This window comes from Uloborus diversus, chromosome 7 (genome assembly GCF_026930045.1).
Source record: "Uloborus diversus isolate 005 chromosome 7, Udiv.v.3.1, whole genome shotgun sequence".
NCBI classification, from domain to species: domain Eukaryota; kingdom Metazoa; phylum Arthropoda; class Arachnida; order Araneae; family Uloboridae; genus Uloborus; species Uloborus diversus.
The window spans coordinates 91,832,380-91,848,546 of NC_072737.1; the positions used below are offsets into that span (position 1 = coordinate 91,832,380).

Genomic DNA, 16,167 nt, shown 5'->3' on the forward strand with positions numbered 1-16,167 from the left:
TGTTAGGTTTCAGCCAGTGGTGTAGGGAAGGACAAAAAGAGTTTTACAATTAATTCAATACTGGAACCTATAATACAGAACCAGTTAAAAATAAATATATTTTTGAAGGACAGTACAGCTTCCCTGTATAGTCTGGCATCAGACAGAGAAGTATCACATACCAAACTTCCTACAACCTATTATTTTTCTCTTGCGTTTGTACAAGATATTCAAAAAATGACTGATACAGTTAAAAAATCAATAAAAACTAAACAGGCAGGGATAGAAATATACCGTTTGCTGCATTATGCTTGGGACAAACTTTCAAATTTAGTTACAATGTTCCTCAACAGATGGTGCTGCAAGTATTTGAAGGGTATGAAAAAAAAAAGGCTGCCTGTAAGATTGCCGAAATGACTGGTATATTTGAAAAACCAATGCTGCCCGTTTAGTTTTTATTAATTTTTCAAATATATCGGTCATTTTGCCGATCTTACAGATTGTGCTTTCTTTTACACCTTTTAAAATATCTGCAGCGCCATCTGTTGATTAACATTGTAACTAATATTGAATTTTTGCCTGTTTGAAAACTTACTGTTGACCCAAGCATAATGCAACGAACAGTTTATTTCTATCTCTGCCTGTTTAGTTTTTATTAATTTTTCAAATGTATCAGTTATTTTTGGAACACCGTGTAGCACAACCAACTAAACATTTGCCTCGGTGTAGCAACATCAAGCCATATTTAAGTGGCAATATTATTAATTTAAAAGGAAAAAAATCAACACATACATTATACAAATGAATTTGATTCTCCATATTTAACATTTTTAAATCATCACATAGTTTTATTTAGTTTGTATTTGTAAAATTATATGCATAATATTTTGATCTTTAGTAAGCATAGGCAAGCAATTTGTCTATTTTATAAGGTATCTTTTGCAAGAGTTATAACTGATTGTATCAAAAAAGAAAAAAAATTAGCACAATTTTTTAAAAGTAAAGCAGAGAAAATCATGCAACTTGAGCCAGTGCAAATATGGTCAACAGTCATGACCAATAAAAAGACAGATCAGTGTTACAGCTTCACTTTCTAGAGGATAGAAGATCACTCCAGGTGTTAACTGGGACCAGTTGCTATTAGGTAGCCTAAGACTTGCTAACATAGTTAAGCAGTGCTTTTTGCTCTATCATAGAAGCAACTTTTGTTTTCATAAAATATTTATGGCATAAATTTTTTGTGTTAAGTTTAAATGACAAAAATATTTTAAAGACAAAATAACACCATCCCAAGGTGAAAGATTTTTACCATCAATCCTAAAGCAAATCTATAATAAATATTAATTTGATCAAAAAGTGTATCAGATGCTTTACTTTCACATGATGGAAATCAGTTGCTAATTTTATTTATTTATTTAGTTCATAATTCAATTAAGAGCTGGAAAAACTTGACATTTGATTTTTTATATCATTCTACAAAAAGTAATTTGCCTTTTATGGATATAATAATTTTTAGGCACTCAATTTTCCAAAACAGTCATTGCAAAGACTGCGTATAAAGTATCACATCTTGATTCTGCAATTATTTCCCTGCCTGGCAGCAAGATTATAGACTTTCCCTTCTGCAGTTTGAAATATTATTAAGTATCTCAATCATATCAAACTCACTGAATGTATTTGTTACAAATTGAATATCAATAAATTACTTTTGCTGTGCAGCTCAGGATTGATGACAATTGGAAAGAGTTCAATTTAAAACCGATTGAAAACAAGAGAAGCATAGGTTGCTGCAATCAAGTGCTGTCGAAAAGTTTTTTCTGCAGTCAATAGTTTAAAATAGGAAACAAGTTTTAATTGAAAACTGATGCTTTACTGACATTCAGATAAGGAGCACATTATGAAAGCCTTGATTTACTAATCACATTTACTATCCTTCTTATTTTCGAGGAGATTCAACATTTTTGGCTCTCCACCAACCGCTAACAATGCTGAACCATACGTTGGAGCTTCATTCGGGCATTGTCAATTTCTATAGTGTAAAACTTATATGCTAAGGAAAATAGGAACAATGTTGAATGGCTGCCAAAAATGTAGAAATGGAAAGAGGAGCAATACTTACCATTCTGAGATGGACGAGATCTTGTACTTTCTGTCTCAAAGCATTGTCAAACATGTCTTTTTCATGTTGGAGTCGGGCTACCATTTCTGGATTCCCACTCATTTGTTGAAGCTGGGCTATATTTGAATGTAATTATAGAGATAAGGATTATTTTTTTCCTTCCAGGAATTATGTTAACAGCAAGCAAAGAACATAAAAATAAGTGTGGGAATTTTTTCAATCAACTAGTTCAGTGATCTGTATCCCATAGAAAAGATCATCAGTCTTTATTTCAGTCTATTTCCATTGCAAAAAAAAAAAAAATCCACAACGAAGCAATATCAACCCTTTTGGGAATGACAACACCACTAGACAAAGGGATATCAGAAAAAGAGCTAGACAGCAAAGAAGGTTGAAAGCAGGCAAGAAGGTTGAAAGCAGAGAAGCCCCCAATATCTGTACCTCAGAACCAGACTAACGTAAGTCCAAAAATGGCAATTTTCAGTTTATTACTGCATTGTATGTATAATCTTATTCCACATTGAGCCATGACAACGAAATTTTTAAAAAAAAGTTCCTTCATAATTTAACCGGTGCTATAACAGCGTAAGTCCCACCTTTGTTTGAACCAGAAAAACGTAAGTCCACTTAATAACATATGGCTTGAATTATTGCTTTATGCATGTTGTGAAAAATGTCGTCTATTATTAACGAAATAATATTGGTTAAAAAAATAATAATTAAACAGAATTATTCAATTGCATAAGTTCTTAATTTATCGTCTGCATAGATTTAAACTTTTAATATTTTGTCAACATGTTTTGCCAAGAGCGAGATTTGTTTATGTGCTTGGAATATTAAAATGCAAGTGTCTGTTTTTTAAACAGTTATTGAGTGTTTTATTCTATTATTTTTAAAAGTGAAGCATTAAAAGATACTGCGATGAGTTTTTTGTTGTATGCTGATTCATTTGCAATAAACAATGATCATTGTCCGGATAGAATGCAGTCGAATGATCCTTCAACGTTTTCTTCAAGAACAAGCTTACTAAGTGAATCGTCAAGTTCTGATATTTCTACTACGATATCAGGTATGCCTTTAAATGACAGAGCAAATGCAGTTTCTCTGGTCCCTTATAGTTCCTCGGATAGTGAGGAGAATGAAAAAGTTGAAAATCAAAATAAAGGGAAAGGGAGGAAAAGAGTAAGAAATGAAAAAAAAAAAAAAATAGAAAAAAAATATAAGCCTATTCTAAGGCTGAACAGAAAAGCTTACGTTAACACAAAAAATTTTGTCACCAATGAAAAATTAATTAAGTGCCCCTGCAATGATAAATGTCCAAAAAATGCTGTCGGAGATTTACAGAGGAACAGAGAGTAAAAATTTACTGACTATTGGAACCATGAAAGGAGCTGGGATTCTAAAAGACAATTTGTACTTTCAAGCATGAAAACTAAGCCTGTTGCAAGAAAACGTAAAAGAGATGGCACGAAGGGAAGCAAAACCTAAAGCCGTACATTTGTTTTAAATTTTAGCAACAGGGAAGAAGTAGTTTGCAAAACATTCTTTCTCAATACACTATCTATTTCTGAAACCTTTATGAGAGTCGCATTAGAAAATGCCAGCGAATCTACGTTGGTGATACCAGACCAGAGAGGCAAGCGTATTCCTGTAAATAAAGTAACAAATGATAGATTAGAAATAATCGAAGCACATATTTCAAAGTTTCCAGTGTATGAAGCAGGGAAAGATCCAAACGTAAATATGTGGGCAACCACCTAAACATTTCCGAAATGTACTTGCTATACGTCAATGAATGCGAGAAATCAAAAAATAAGCCAGAGAAAAAGTGGGTCTATTCAAAAGTTTTCAATGAAGACTTCAATTTGTCTTTCCACTTGCCAGACAACGGCACTTGTGATATTTGTGACGAATTAGATTGTGAATTAAAAAATGAAACAACTATGGAAAAATGCAACGAAATTAAAGTTAAAAAAGAAAAGCACTTGGAAGAAGTTTCACTCAGGTATGAGTTAAAAAGAGAAGATAAACAAAAAGACCGTGCTAATAATGGCTGGAGAGTCGTTATGTCTGATCTCCGAAAATGTCTTCCTACTCCAGACTTGAAGAACTCTCAAAGTTTTTACTCAAGAAAACTCTGGACATTAAATAGTACTATTCTTGACACAACCACCGACAAAACTTGGCGTATGATTTGGGATGAAGTGACAGCCGGGCAAGGAGGGAAAGAAATTGTATCATGCTTATATATATATATATTCACATGGGCAAATGAAGAACTTCAAAATTCTGAAAATCCAGCAGAAAACTTAACGGTATGGACTGATAATTGCAGTGGCCAAAATAGGAATATCAATATGGTGTTCATGTACATATGGATATTAGAAAAAATTTCTACTTTAAAATGAAATAAACCACAAGTTTCTACTTGCTGGACACACTCACATGGAAGTTGATGGAAAACCTAGTGTTATATAGAGCGAACTAAAAAACATTTTTAAAAAACTACACTATCTACACTACAAATTATTAGGCTTAATTTTATTAGTTAGTGTTCAAGAAAAAACCTGTTTCTTGTAAGAAGGATGGGTCTTGAAGACTTTTTAGATTTTCTTTATTTGAGGAGCAAAGAAGATCCTTCTGTTTCAAGAAAGACAAACACTAATAAAGAGCCATTTTTGATATCTAACGCCTTTTGGTTGCAGCTTCAAAAAGGAGACAGCAAATTGTATTATAAGACCAGCTTTGCCAATGAATCCTTTAAAGCAGTTGAATTAAAAAGAAATAAATGAGAAGAAAGGGGTTGTTATGCCAAAGACAATTCCAAAATTAAGACTAACCACAAAAAAGATAAGTAATGAAAAATACAGAGACCTTATGAATTTGATGCAGTGGATTCCTATAGAGTATAGACCTTACTTTGAAAATCTTCCTTTTGGAGAAAACGAAGGAAACTTTCCTGAAGATGATTCAACTGCTCTGGACTAAGATCATCTGCAGTTCATAGACTATCTCAGTTTTTTTTTTTTTTTTTTTCTAAATTTTAAAATTAAATGCGTTCTGCTTATATATTCTAATTCAATTGTCAATTACTTTTTGTATTAAAAGTATCATTAAACTTTTACTATGAATATTTGCAGTTTACTTTTAAAACAGTGTTTGGTGTAAAAATACAATAATGTAAGCTCAGTTCTGATATAATGAGCCATTAAATCTTTATTTTTATAAATAATTGTTAAATTGTACAGAAATAGACCAATAAGGAGTATAGCATACATTTTTTTTTTTAAAGATAACATTCATATTTTGTCTATGCAACGAGGAAATGAAATCCTTCCTCTCAGTTTTCCCCAGGAACGCAGATTCGGAGTCTAATTTTGGTGTAAAGGAATCTGATTCGGAGCTGGGATTTGAAGGTTTGAAATCACAAACTCGGAAATCGGAGTTAATCATTTTCTCTCTGGGTCCGCTACTCTGCTTGTGCTACGGAGTCAGTCAGAATCGGAGTCTAAATAATTTTGGAGTAAAGGAGTCGGAGACTAAGGCTCTAAAATTCCCGGAGTCGGAGTTGGTCATTTTCAATCCGAACCCACAACCCTGGTTTTTACTCTCGTACAAAGTAGATTTATGTGACTTACGTTATTATGGCCCTGAGGTACGGAACTGTTTTTGATGTTAAACTACAATAACGTAAGTCCAGTTCTGATATAGTGAATCATTTATTTTTGAATTTTATAAATAATTGTAAAATTGTGCAAAAATTAACCAACAAGACATGAAGTATACATATTTTTTTAGTATTAACAGTCATATTTTGTAGCGTAATTTATATAATAGCTTTGCAACAAAGCAATAAAATCATTATTTTCTGTTTTTTCGCTCTACTGCAAAATTATCATAATGTGACTTACGTTTGTCTGGCTCTGAGGTACAGATATAAGCATTTAGATGTTCTGTCTTGGTGACAGTAAAGTGCTATCACAAAGAGGAAAATTTTTTCCGAAGAGGAACCCAGAACATCTTTCTCAATAAGATGGATTCTTGTGTGGATAGACAAAAGGTTACAGACTGAAGATTAATCACAACTGTAAAAGAACTCAAATACTAAAGGATCCTTTGATATTCAGCAACAAAGAAGTCCAAGATTCAAATTTAATTGCTAACAAATTCAAGGATTTGTAATATGGATGCACGGGTTATCCGGTAACTATCCAGCCACACCATTTCAGACCTTTAAAGGCAGGATATCTGACGATTTTAGGCAGGTTATCTAGACAGTTATTAGGTATTGATGTGGAGAGAAGAAAATGTTCAGAACATTTTCAACTAAATAATCCATGCTTTGGTAAGCTTTTAAGATGATATAATGTCACTTTTTGTTCAGAGCCAAAAGAATTGAATGGTGATGAACTGACAGCAGGGGTCTGTCCAGGATTTTTCACAGGGTTCGTTTTTTGTGAAAAATAAAATAATTTTGTGAAAAGTGAATTAATTTTGTGAAAAACAAAATAATTTCGAAAAAAATAAAAAAAAAATTTGTTAAATCGAAATTTTAGAATTTAGAGCAGGCACAAACTACATCATTTAAACTTAAAGTAGAGTGTTTTCCTCTTCTATGTTGAGAATATTATTCTGAGGTGTTTTTCTAGTATTTAGCGGGGGGGGGGGGCGGCATCGCTCCCTCAAGTAGCAATATTTATCTACCGTACTACATTATGTTAAATTATACTAGAAATATTTCTGTACAGCATTTAAAATAATTGTAACAAATAAATAAATAAATAAATAAATAAAATTCAGACGAGGGGGTTCAGCATTTAACTTTTTGACCCAAGACACTCTGATAAAAGCACAGAATTTCGTTTAAAATTTATAAATTCCGTGATTTTAACAAAAATAAAAAGAGATTTTATTTGTTTACTTCTTAACAAAGCGTAATAAACATCAAAAATTCAAAAAATCGGAATCCCATAGCGGATGCAAAGAGATCGCAATTCTCAAAGTGAAGGCATCAAAGGTATAAAAACGGCTTGTAAAAGAAATATTTTTGATAAAATTATTTTTAAATTGCATTTTAGAGTCCTATGATAAACATATCATTAATATCTGTGGACACAGCTAAAGCAAAAATAAAATTAAACCATTGATTTAGCATTTTAATTTTGTGACTCATAAAAGAAAATGGAATTTTGCTTTAAAAACTTGAAGTGCGTGTTCTAACAAAAATAGACTTTTCATTTATTTGCATCCTAATAAAACGAAGTTAGCTTGAAAAAAGAACAAAATATGATTCTTATATCGGATGTTAAAAGATTTATAGGTAAGATAAAGGTATTTTTCAAAATGTAGACATCTAAAGAAAAAAAAAGGCAAGTAAAACAGTTTACTTAAAGTTAATCATCCTTGTTAGCATCGAAAAATCAAACCCATATAATTTTCTCCCAAAATAACAGTTGAACATTGCACCGCACCATAGAAACGCAAATATTGACAAGCTGGTAAAATGATGAGAATATTTTCTAATCTAGTCATTATAAAGGTTTAACGCCAGATGCTAAATGGCGATAATTTTAAAGTTGGTAACCCTATCTGAAGCGATCACATTTTTTCCCCACTTTTACTATCCCTTTGCAGTTCTAAGTTCATTTCGCTGATGTATATTATTATTGTTTATTAAATCAATAGCGGGGGGGGGGGGGGGGGGGGGAGAGAAAAGTGCTTACCAAACGCCTTTTCAGAAAAGTTTACAACAACACCGCTGTTAATTAGCTGTGATAAAACAAACAAAATTATTTGAAACCAAACTTATTTCCAGCTGTTAATTTCTTTCCAAGAAGCAAACAACAAGCATTCTATTTATTTGGCAGTAGCAATTTATCGCTTGCAGGAGCATCACAAGAGTGCCGATTTTTTTTTCTTTACAAAATTAGCAGATTCTGTATAAGCTGATGCCTCTAATTTGACTTTAAAAAAGGTTCCAAAAATTATCGGTTTAATATGCGTTATTTTGCTTTCAGATTTGCTCCTTCAAAAAACAATTTGTGAAAGATCCATTCTTGTTTATCAGAATTTTGTGAAGGGTCTATTTTGGTTGATCGGGATTTTGTGAAAGGTCCGTTTTGTTTGATCGGGATTTTGTGAAAGGTCCGTTTTATTTGATCGGGATTTTGTGAAAGGTCCGTTTTGTTTGATCGGGATTTTGTGAAAGGTCCATTTTGGTTGATCGGATTTTTGTGAAGGGTCCGTTAACGGACTCAAATATCCTCTGGCCAGACCCCTGGACAGATTTTAGCACTCAAAACTGTGCATTTAAAACAAGTTTTAACCTGAAATTAAGTTCTTTTGCCATTTTTGTAGATTTACAAGAAGCACAGAAAATGGAGGAGCAAGCTCTTTCAAACTTACCAAATAGGTGTACGTAGGTTGAGTTGGATAAAAATATTTTTAGCTCAAAAGATGGGTGAACTTAAGTGGAATGAAGTAGAATTAATTTATCAAATTCAAGTCCAATTACTATAGGGAACAGTTAGCAATTTGCTCTTAAACATATAAATCAATGACTTTATTTCAGTTTAAAGATATTTAAGTAATCGTAACTTCATGCTCGCAGATGATGAGGAAATTTGGACTGAAGTAAAACATTCTGGAAACTATCAAACTCAAATACAAAATCTAGAAAACACAATGAACAAAGCACAGGGGAAAACTTAAACTTAGTCCATGGAAAATAACGTACCAACAAAAACATAACTTAAATTTTAAGGCTGTTTCATACTTAAAAATAAAGTATGTGATTTTATTTATCAATCTCAACAGTATAAGAAAGACATACATACAATTAAAACAACTTTAAAGTTGCAAATTAAATGTAGACAAATTATCAAATGAATATTGAGAGAAAAAAATACATATATATACCTTGTCGCTTTGAGCTTTCTTGATACTGAATAACAAAAGCTTCTTGCCCTTGCTGCATTTGTCGTAAGTCGTTGGAAGTTTCCTAAAAAACATTCAAAACAAAGAGTGGTAAATGTGAATGTTAAAGAAGTTTCATCTATTTGAATATCATGTAAAGTGATCAAACTACAAATAACTGTTTCAAATTTTACAATTTGTAAGAGTGAAATGATAATATTACATTCTGCATTAACCCTTTACCTACTGAGAAAAATGTACAAGATTTACTCCCCAGTGAGTCTTTTTCTTATTCAGGGTGTGTATAGTTACATTATGTATACGGGCAAAAGGAGGGGGAAAAACAGCAAGTTTTGCTGTTTGAAAACTAGTTAGTTTCACAAAATGAAGAATATGATAAAAAATGAAAACATACAAAAAAATTTAAGTTTAATGTAAAATTTTAATTTAAAAAAAATGTTAAAACTTATCTGCTGTATGATACACAGGCAAACATAGTTGTACACTGAAAGTAATCATCTATTTCACTCTCATCACTGTTAGACATATACTTAAAACAAGCACCTACTCCAAACAGCAAACAAAAACAAAAAACTAAAGCACATTTTTTTACTCAAAGAGAAACACAAGGAATCAAGGTCCTTACATTTCATTCCAAAGCTTTGGGAATAATTTCATGCTTATTTTTAAAAGTGAAAATTAAAGGCTTTTTAAGTACTGTTAAAAAATTTTGAGGACTCATAATTTTACTGGTAGCAGCACAATACAAATGGCAGTATTTTGGATGAGCCTTATCATAAGTAGCAAAAACTGGAAATGATCATAAAAATACAGCATCAAATCATACCTGGTATCTGTTTCGCAGTTTGTCAAGAGCTAAATTGATTTCTTGCACATGATTATGGGCTACTTGCATGTGACTAGTTAAGCCTCGGCAAAACTGGGGAAAAGAACAATATTAATTATCAATAACAACATTAATTGCTGACTAAAAGCAATGCTTGCAAAAGAAAATCTTTAAGTTTTCATCAATTCAGTCTTAGTCATTTCAATATCAATACTAAAAGTGAAACAGAAAAAAGCAATACAGTGAAATTCTGTTACAATGAACGCCAAGTGCTCAAATTTAAACGGTGACTATGTAGAAAATTAACTTAATTATCAATTAGTAAGTAAACAAAGATTTACTTTTTTATATCAGTTATTAAAGTTTTTATACACTAGGGGGTTCTGCCCATGTTCACTGATGCTCGCCCATCACAATCTTATTTGATTTGAAGATTTAAATCGTCAATTAAAAATAAACAGATTAATAGCGCATTATGAGCTCCCCTTGGAACAAAAAGCACCTCTTCCCCGGGTTGCAAACTAATTTGTACCAACTTGCAGAGCGATAAAAGCTAAAAGGCTCCTGAGCATTGCAAAACCGCAGTTTTGTATGTTGGAAAAGTCGCTTTCATATTTGTGGTTTCTAGTAATATATTTTGCTCTTTAGCTCAGGGCTTGAATTGAGTTGAGCCTAAGATTTTCCGTTAAGATCAAATCCCTTAAAAGTTTGTGAATAAGAAAGAAGAAACATGCAAATTGAAAAGACGTAACTATGGCAACGCCAAATAAAAAACATCAATAATTTTAATGCAGATGAGATTATTACAACTTGATTTTTAACGGCTTGTAACTTTTTTTCCTTTGGAGATAGAAGATTAGTTTCTCGACCATAAGTCGAGCTAGATCTGGAGCAAAAAAAAAAAAAAAAACGCCCTTTCCAGTGGCGTCAAAAGGAAAACTGTAGGACAATTCCTTTGCTTTTAACTGATAGATTTAATGAAGAAAATAGTGCCTAAATTTTAGCTAAGCCTAAAAAAGTTCAAGCTAAAAACGTAAATAACTCCCGCCGTATTTAAGTTAGAGCACTGAAACAAATTGCGTAGAACTTGGAAAATTCCACCCTTTCCAACAATATATAATATTAATATATGCAAATAGTTTTTCACCCCCGAGGCTCAAAGCAATTTTGTACAACATTTTAAGGCTGTAGGTGCTATGGGATCTCCTGGACGCAGGTCCCCCACAGACTTCCAGAATTTTTTTGAAACCTTACTTTTATTTATTATAAAGAGAAAATCGTTTTTTACTTTCCAGATGACCCTCATACATTATAGAATAATTAAATTTAAAAAATTCTTTCCTATCTCAATCATCCCTTCTCTCCTATCTCAAATATTAATGTGTTTCAAAATTTGAAAAAATCATACTCACATCTTCAGCCTGCTGCAGGATACGCATTTCGTTTTGTAAACAGTGCTTGATGATTCTCACAAGCTGGTTGGGGTTACTGGAGTACCTCTGCTATAAAAGTAATAATAATAATAGATATGCAGTGTGTAACACTAATTCGAACTTTGACAGTTCATAAAACTGTTTATTCCTCACAACTATCTAAATGCTCTTTAAGTTTTGAATTTTTTCAGCTGTTCTGTGATCGATTTGAAGTCTAACCAGAGATAAGAAGAAAAAAAAAAAGAAATAACAGAATTTTTGAAAAAATACCAAGCATTTTTCATATTGCACTCAAAAGGACAAAATAACTTTTCTGGGCCAGAAAGGACAATTTAAGAATTCCTGTAGTTTTCGAAAATTCCAAGAAAATGACACCAGAAACGAAAAGTGCGGCTCAAGTCATGAAGAGAATTTCTTATCATTATCCAGCTTTCAATTATAACTTTGAGTGTTGAAACATGCATATTTTTCTTATTGGGAAAGTTTGGTTTGAAATGACTGGAACTGCACTTTTCTTTGTTTGTGGTGTCATTTTCTTGGAATTTTCAAAAACTACAGGAATTTTTAAATAGTCCTTTCTGACACAGAAAAGTTATTTTGTCCTTTTGAGTGCATTATGAAAAAAAAACTTGATATTTAAAAAAAAAAAAAATCTGTTATTTTATTCTTTTCAGTGTAAATGTATTTCAGAAATAGAATAATTTTACCCTCATGAAACTTCATCTTATTTTTTCATATAAATGCTTGGTACTAAAAGGGAAAAAAAACTATTATACGTGTCCAGGGGAGGACTGGCTGACTTTGGCCCAGTCGGCAAAAGAATATTTTGGGCTACTTCTGTAAATTAGTCGAGCAAAGACATTAAACTACTACTAGTTCCTATTTTTCTTTAAGTTCCTAAATCAAGATTTAAAGTTCTAAAATAAAAAATTGCGAAACGTAAAATATAGCTAACACTGACATTTTTTTTTATGTGCCTTGAAAGGATACTTATGGTTATAAGCCTGAAAAGGCACATCTTTAGGCTTCTATACTGACAACATAGGAAGGACACGAGGAAGGAGATGAGGAAATAGGTAAATCCCGTGGAAATTTTTTGAAATTGGTTGATCTATATAGGCCTAAGAAAAGAATCAATACCCGGGGTTCTAGTTCTTTTCCAAACGATTTTTCAAAGTTGATGTCAAAAAAGGCAATTTTACAATTTTTGGTAACGTTAAAGGAGAGAGAAAACAAGGGGTTCCCCCACAATTTCGTTTTCTTAACTTTTTTTTTTTTGTTTTCAAAATTGAAATCCATTTTAGTCTGTCTTTGTTTGCAATGGAATGTCGGGGGCTCTTCCCAGAAATTTTCTGAAATGGGAAGTTTTAGAAATGCAATTTTAGGCTATCCCTTAGTAAAATTAATGGAACAGCATAGGGAGCTCTCTACAAAAACGTTTAGAGTTTGAACTATTAAGAAATGCAACTTAAATGCAAAACTAACTTTGGTCACGTTTGAGAGAATAGGAGGGTCAGTGATATCATTTGGAAGTATTTAAAAACTGAAGTATATTTGACCCAATTTTAAACTACATTTCGTTACTATTGGGGAATCTGGCGACTCTCTTTCGAAATTTTCCGACATTGAAATTTTAAAAATATATTCTTATAATATGTTTGGAAACATTGAAAGGAAAAGAGAAAGGTTTCTCTCAAGATTTTTTAGAAAGGCACCGTGCCCTTCCGCTTTTAAGCTAACCTTCGACACCTGTCCTTGAAATGTCATTCTTTCGTTTCAATCATTTATCCACAAGAATCTGATTAGAATATATCTGAATGTTTTTTGCATTACCTTTAAAACCTTTTTTTTTCACCATCAAAAAGCTTTTTAATATTTTAAAAATAATTACAGACACTTGAACTTTGTATGTACCTAGTATACCAAAAAGTAAAAAAAAGACTTTTTTTATTCAAAAAAACTTCTCTATCTTTTATCCCTTTTATCTGAAAGTGAACTGCCCCTTTTTTGGTCTAGGGGAAACATTACTTCTCTCTGAGCATTTTTTTCTGAAACTGAAATCAATTTTTGGCTATAGTGCAAAAAAAAAAAAAAAAAGGGTTACGAAGCTCTCCCATGAAAATTTCTATAAGTGAAATTCTAAGCTATCCTCAGTGACTTTAAGGGAATGCCTAAGGTTCAAAAACTTGGGCAATTTTCGATACTTAAAGGAGTACAGAAAACAAAATGTGTCAAATTTTGCATTTTTTTCCTATCATTTAAAAAACTTCTCCGTCTTTTTCTGCTTAAAAGGGCATTTGAATCATGTTTCTATCTTAATTAGAATGAAAGATATAATTATTTTTGTTGCATTCTTTTAACTAAGATTATATTTAACTTTAAAACTTCAAACGCGTTTCTCTCCATGATGCAATTTTTCCCGAATTTTTGCATTCAAACTCTTATAAGTCAAGAGCTGATAAAGATAAAGTAATGAAATTTGGAGCATATCTTTTTCAAAAAAGTTACTTTGAGTTTTATATGGTGAATTTGAAAAAAACCATTACTTCAAAAAATATGATTTTTCTAAAAAGTATATTTGAATTTTTCAAAATTTTTCTTCAAATATTTTCTATTCTTAATGAATTAATATTTTTCAAATTGTCGAATAAAAATTAAAACTTAGATATTTGTGCATAGTTTTTTGAAAAAAAATTGAAAATTGACCAAGAATATTTTGAGTTTTAGCAATTTAAAGCAATCTCATTTAAAAAAAAAAACAATAACTAAATTTAAAGATATATTTTTTAAATTTAGGTTATGTTTCGCGAATCAAACTAATGGTTAATCAGTGCAAAAAAACTTCAGAACTCTAAATTGTTTAATACCATTTTTTTTTCAAAATGTGTCCCGGACCATTTTAAATCTGTAATACACAATTTCCTTCTTGGGCCTCGATGCAAAAACCCAGAACCAGGTAAGTCCAGGCTCACTCATTTTTGGTAAGACCAATAAATAACATTAGTGTTCGATCGAAAGGCTAATATCTTTCCCACATTATTTACTACAAAGCAGAAGTCTAAACTTACATTTGTGACCCGTTGTTGCTCCAATTGGAATAACCAATTCTCCGCACACAAAAATGAATTTTTTTAAAAGGAAAAGTTTGGGCATCAAAGTCCTCAATTGTAGACTTAATACTATCGTGACTTTAGGACTACAAAGGGACCTCATCATGGGCGCACATATGCAAAATTGTAAGGGGGGGGGGGCCTCAGAAATTTTAACCATGGTTTAGCAAGATATTTTCCCCATGGAAGCAGATTTCAGGACAGATTAGAGTCATTAAAGTTTGACATTTTTAATTATTTATTCATTAATGGCTGGAGAAGAAATATTTTTACATTTTTGTAAAGAAAAAAATACTAAAAGTAAGGAAGTTCTAATTTCCAAGGGGGTGGGGCTTGAGCCCCCCCCCCTTGCCCCTTATATGGGCGCCCTTGGACCTCATATCTGAAATACCATAGGGACCCAGGGTTACCAACTGCTTCTCATTTTGCAGAGTTGCTAGACAAAAATGGTGAAACTCCGTGGATCTGCAAAGAAGTTCTTTTGCTCCGCATTTCCCTGCCGAAGTTTTCCAGCTTAAATTTTGCTATTTCATCATAACAAACATGTACATATGGGAAATTAAAGATGCTTATACTCAAAGATTGAAATTGTGTATACAGCTGTTTTATTAATTTAGAAATAATTATTTTCATACTAGTGCTTAAAATAATTATTAAAGCTCTAAAAAAACATCAGATAAGTGGTTTTAGTTAATTTTGATTTTTATACAAAATTCTGAATTGCTCCGCAAAGTTTTAAATTGCTCCTCAAAATCAGCACAGATGCTCCTCAAATTGTTTTTCCAAGGTTGGCAACCCTGGGACCCTGTTAAGTCTAAGTCTGGCCCTAATTACAACTAATGTTGCTTTAAAAAAATAAATAAATAAATAAATAAAAAGAAAAAAATCTTACCCCCCCCCCTCTTCCTTGCCTCCCATGGAACTCAGGCCTAAATCCGCCTATGTTCAGGAGCTTGCCCTTCTAACTTGAAATTTTGTCCTGTTTCAGATTCAGTTTATCGTAGTCTAGACTTGCTTTCCCGATGCGATTCTGAGATGAAATTACTCGTATAGCAATAAATTACATTAGACTAATGAAATTGATTGCCAACTGACAACATTTAGTTGAATCTGCCGCAACCAAAGAATGTCAGGTCAGGGGTGTGCACAGAAATTTTTGAGACCCCAAAGCATGGCCCATACATTTATAGCAGGGCCAGGGCCGCTTTGTCTAGTGGTGCAGGCCAATTGTTGTTAATAGACGTACTAATATAAGATTTTTGAAAGCTCTTTTTTCGTCTCGGGCCCTTTTTCAGGCCATGTCGGATCCTAATTTCTCTGGCCCCCTCCCATTTCCTCAATGTGGGAGCCATGGACCCCAGAGCTCTGAAAACTAGAAAGAAAGTTGACAAAGAGAGGAAAGCATTTGCACCTGTGGACTTCGGCTATTTACTTTGACCCCTGGGGCTAAGGATGGGAGAAAAATTAACCTGCTTCCAAACACTTTTTTCCCATAGAGAGAACAAATTTCATTTTTTCTTCTATTACTACACTTTAAAAAAATGTTAGATGTGAATTAAATGTATTAAGTTCAATAAAAAATTCCTTAAAGTGGCCCACTCGGCCGTTGGCACAGTCGGGGATCCCCGACTAGCCGACCTGGCCAGTCCGCACCTGTAAGTGTCTAAAACTTTAAGCAATCGGCACTAAATTTTAATCCTTGTTCCTCTTCAGGATTTACGCTTGCTAATTTCATGCTTGCTTCAGAGAATCCTTGATTTAAAA

The 16,167-nt window shown here is 32.4% G+C and overlaps 1 protein-coding gene across 1 annotated transcript in view; it reads right to left on the reverse strand.

The window, feature by feature from the left end:
- LOC129226409 (signal transducer and activator of transcription 5B-like) overlaps window positions 1-16,167 on the reverse strand; it is a 112,172-nt gene that overhangs the window by 50,040 nt on the left and 45,965 nt on the right. The window contains exons 5-8 of the mRNA XM_054861008.1: window positions 11,273-11,362; window positions 9,861-9,953; window positions 9,017-9,098; window positions 2,099-2,214 (exon numbers count right to left, since the gene is read on the reverse strand). Coding sequence (XP_054716983.1) covers window positions 2,099-2,214; window positions 9,017-9,098; window positions 9,861-9,953; window positions 11,273-11,362 — 381 coding nt within the window. The remainder of the gene's footprint in view (window positions 1-2,098; window positions 2,215-9,016; window positions 9,099-9,860; window positions 9,954-11,272; window positions 11,363-16,167) is intronic.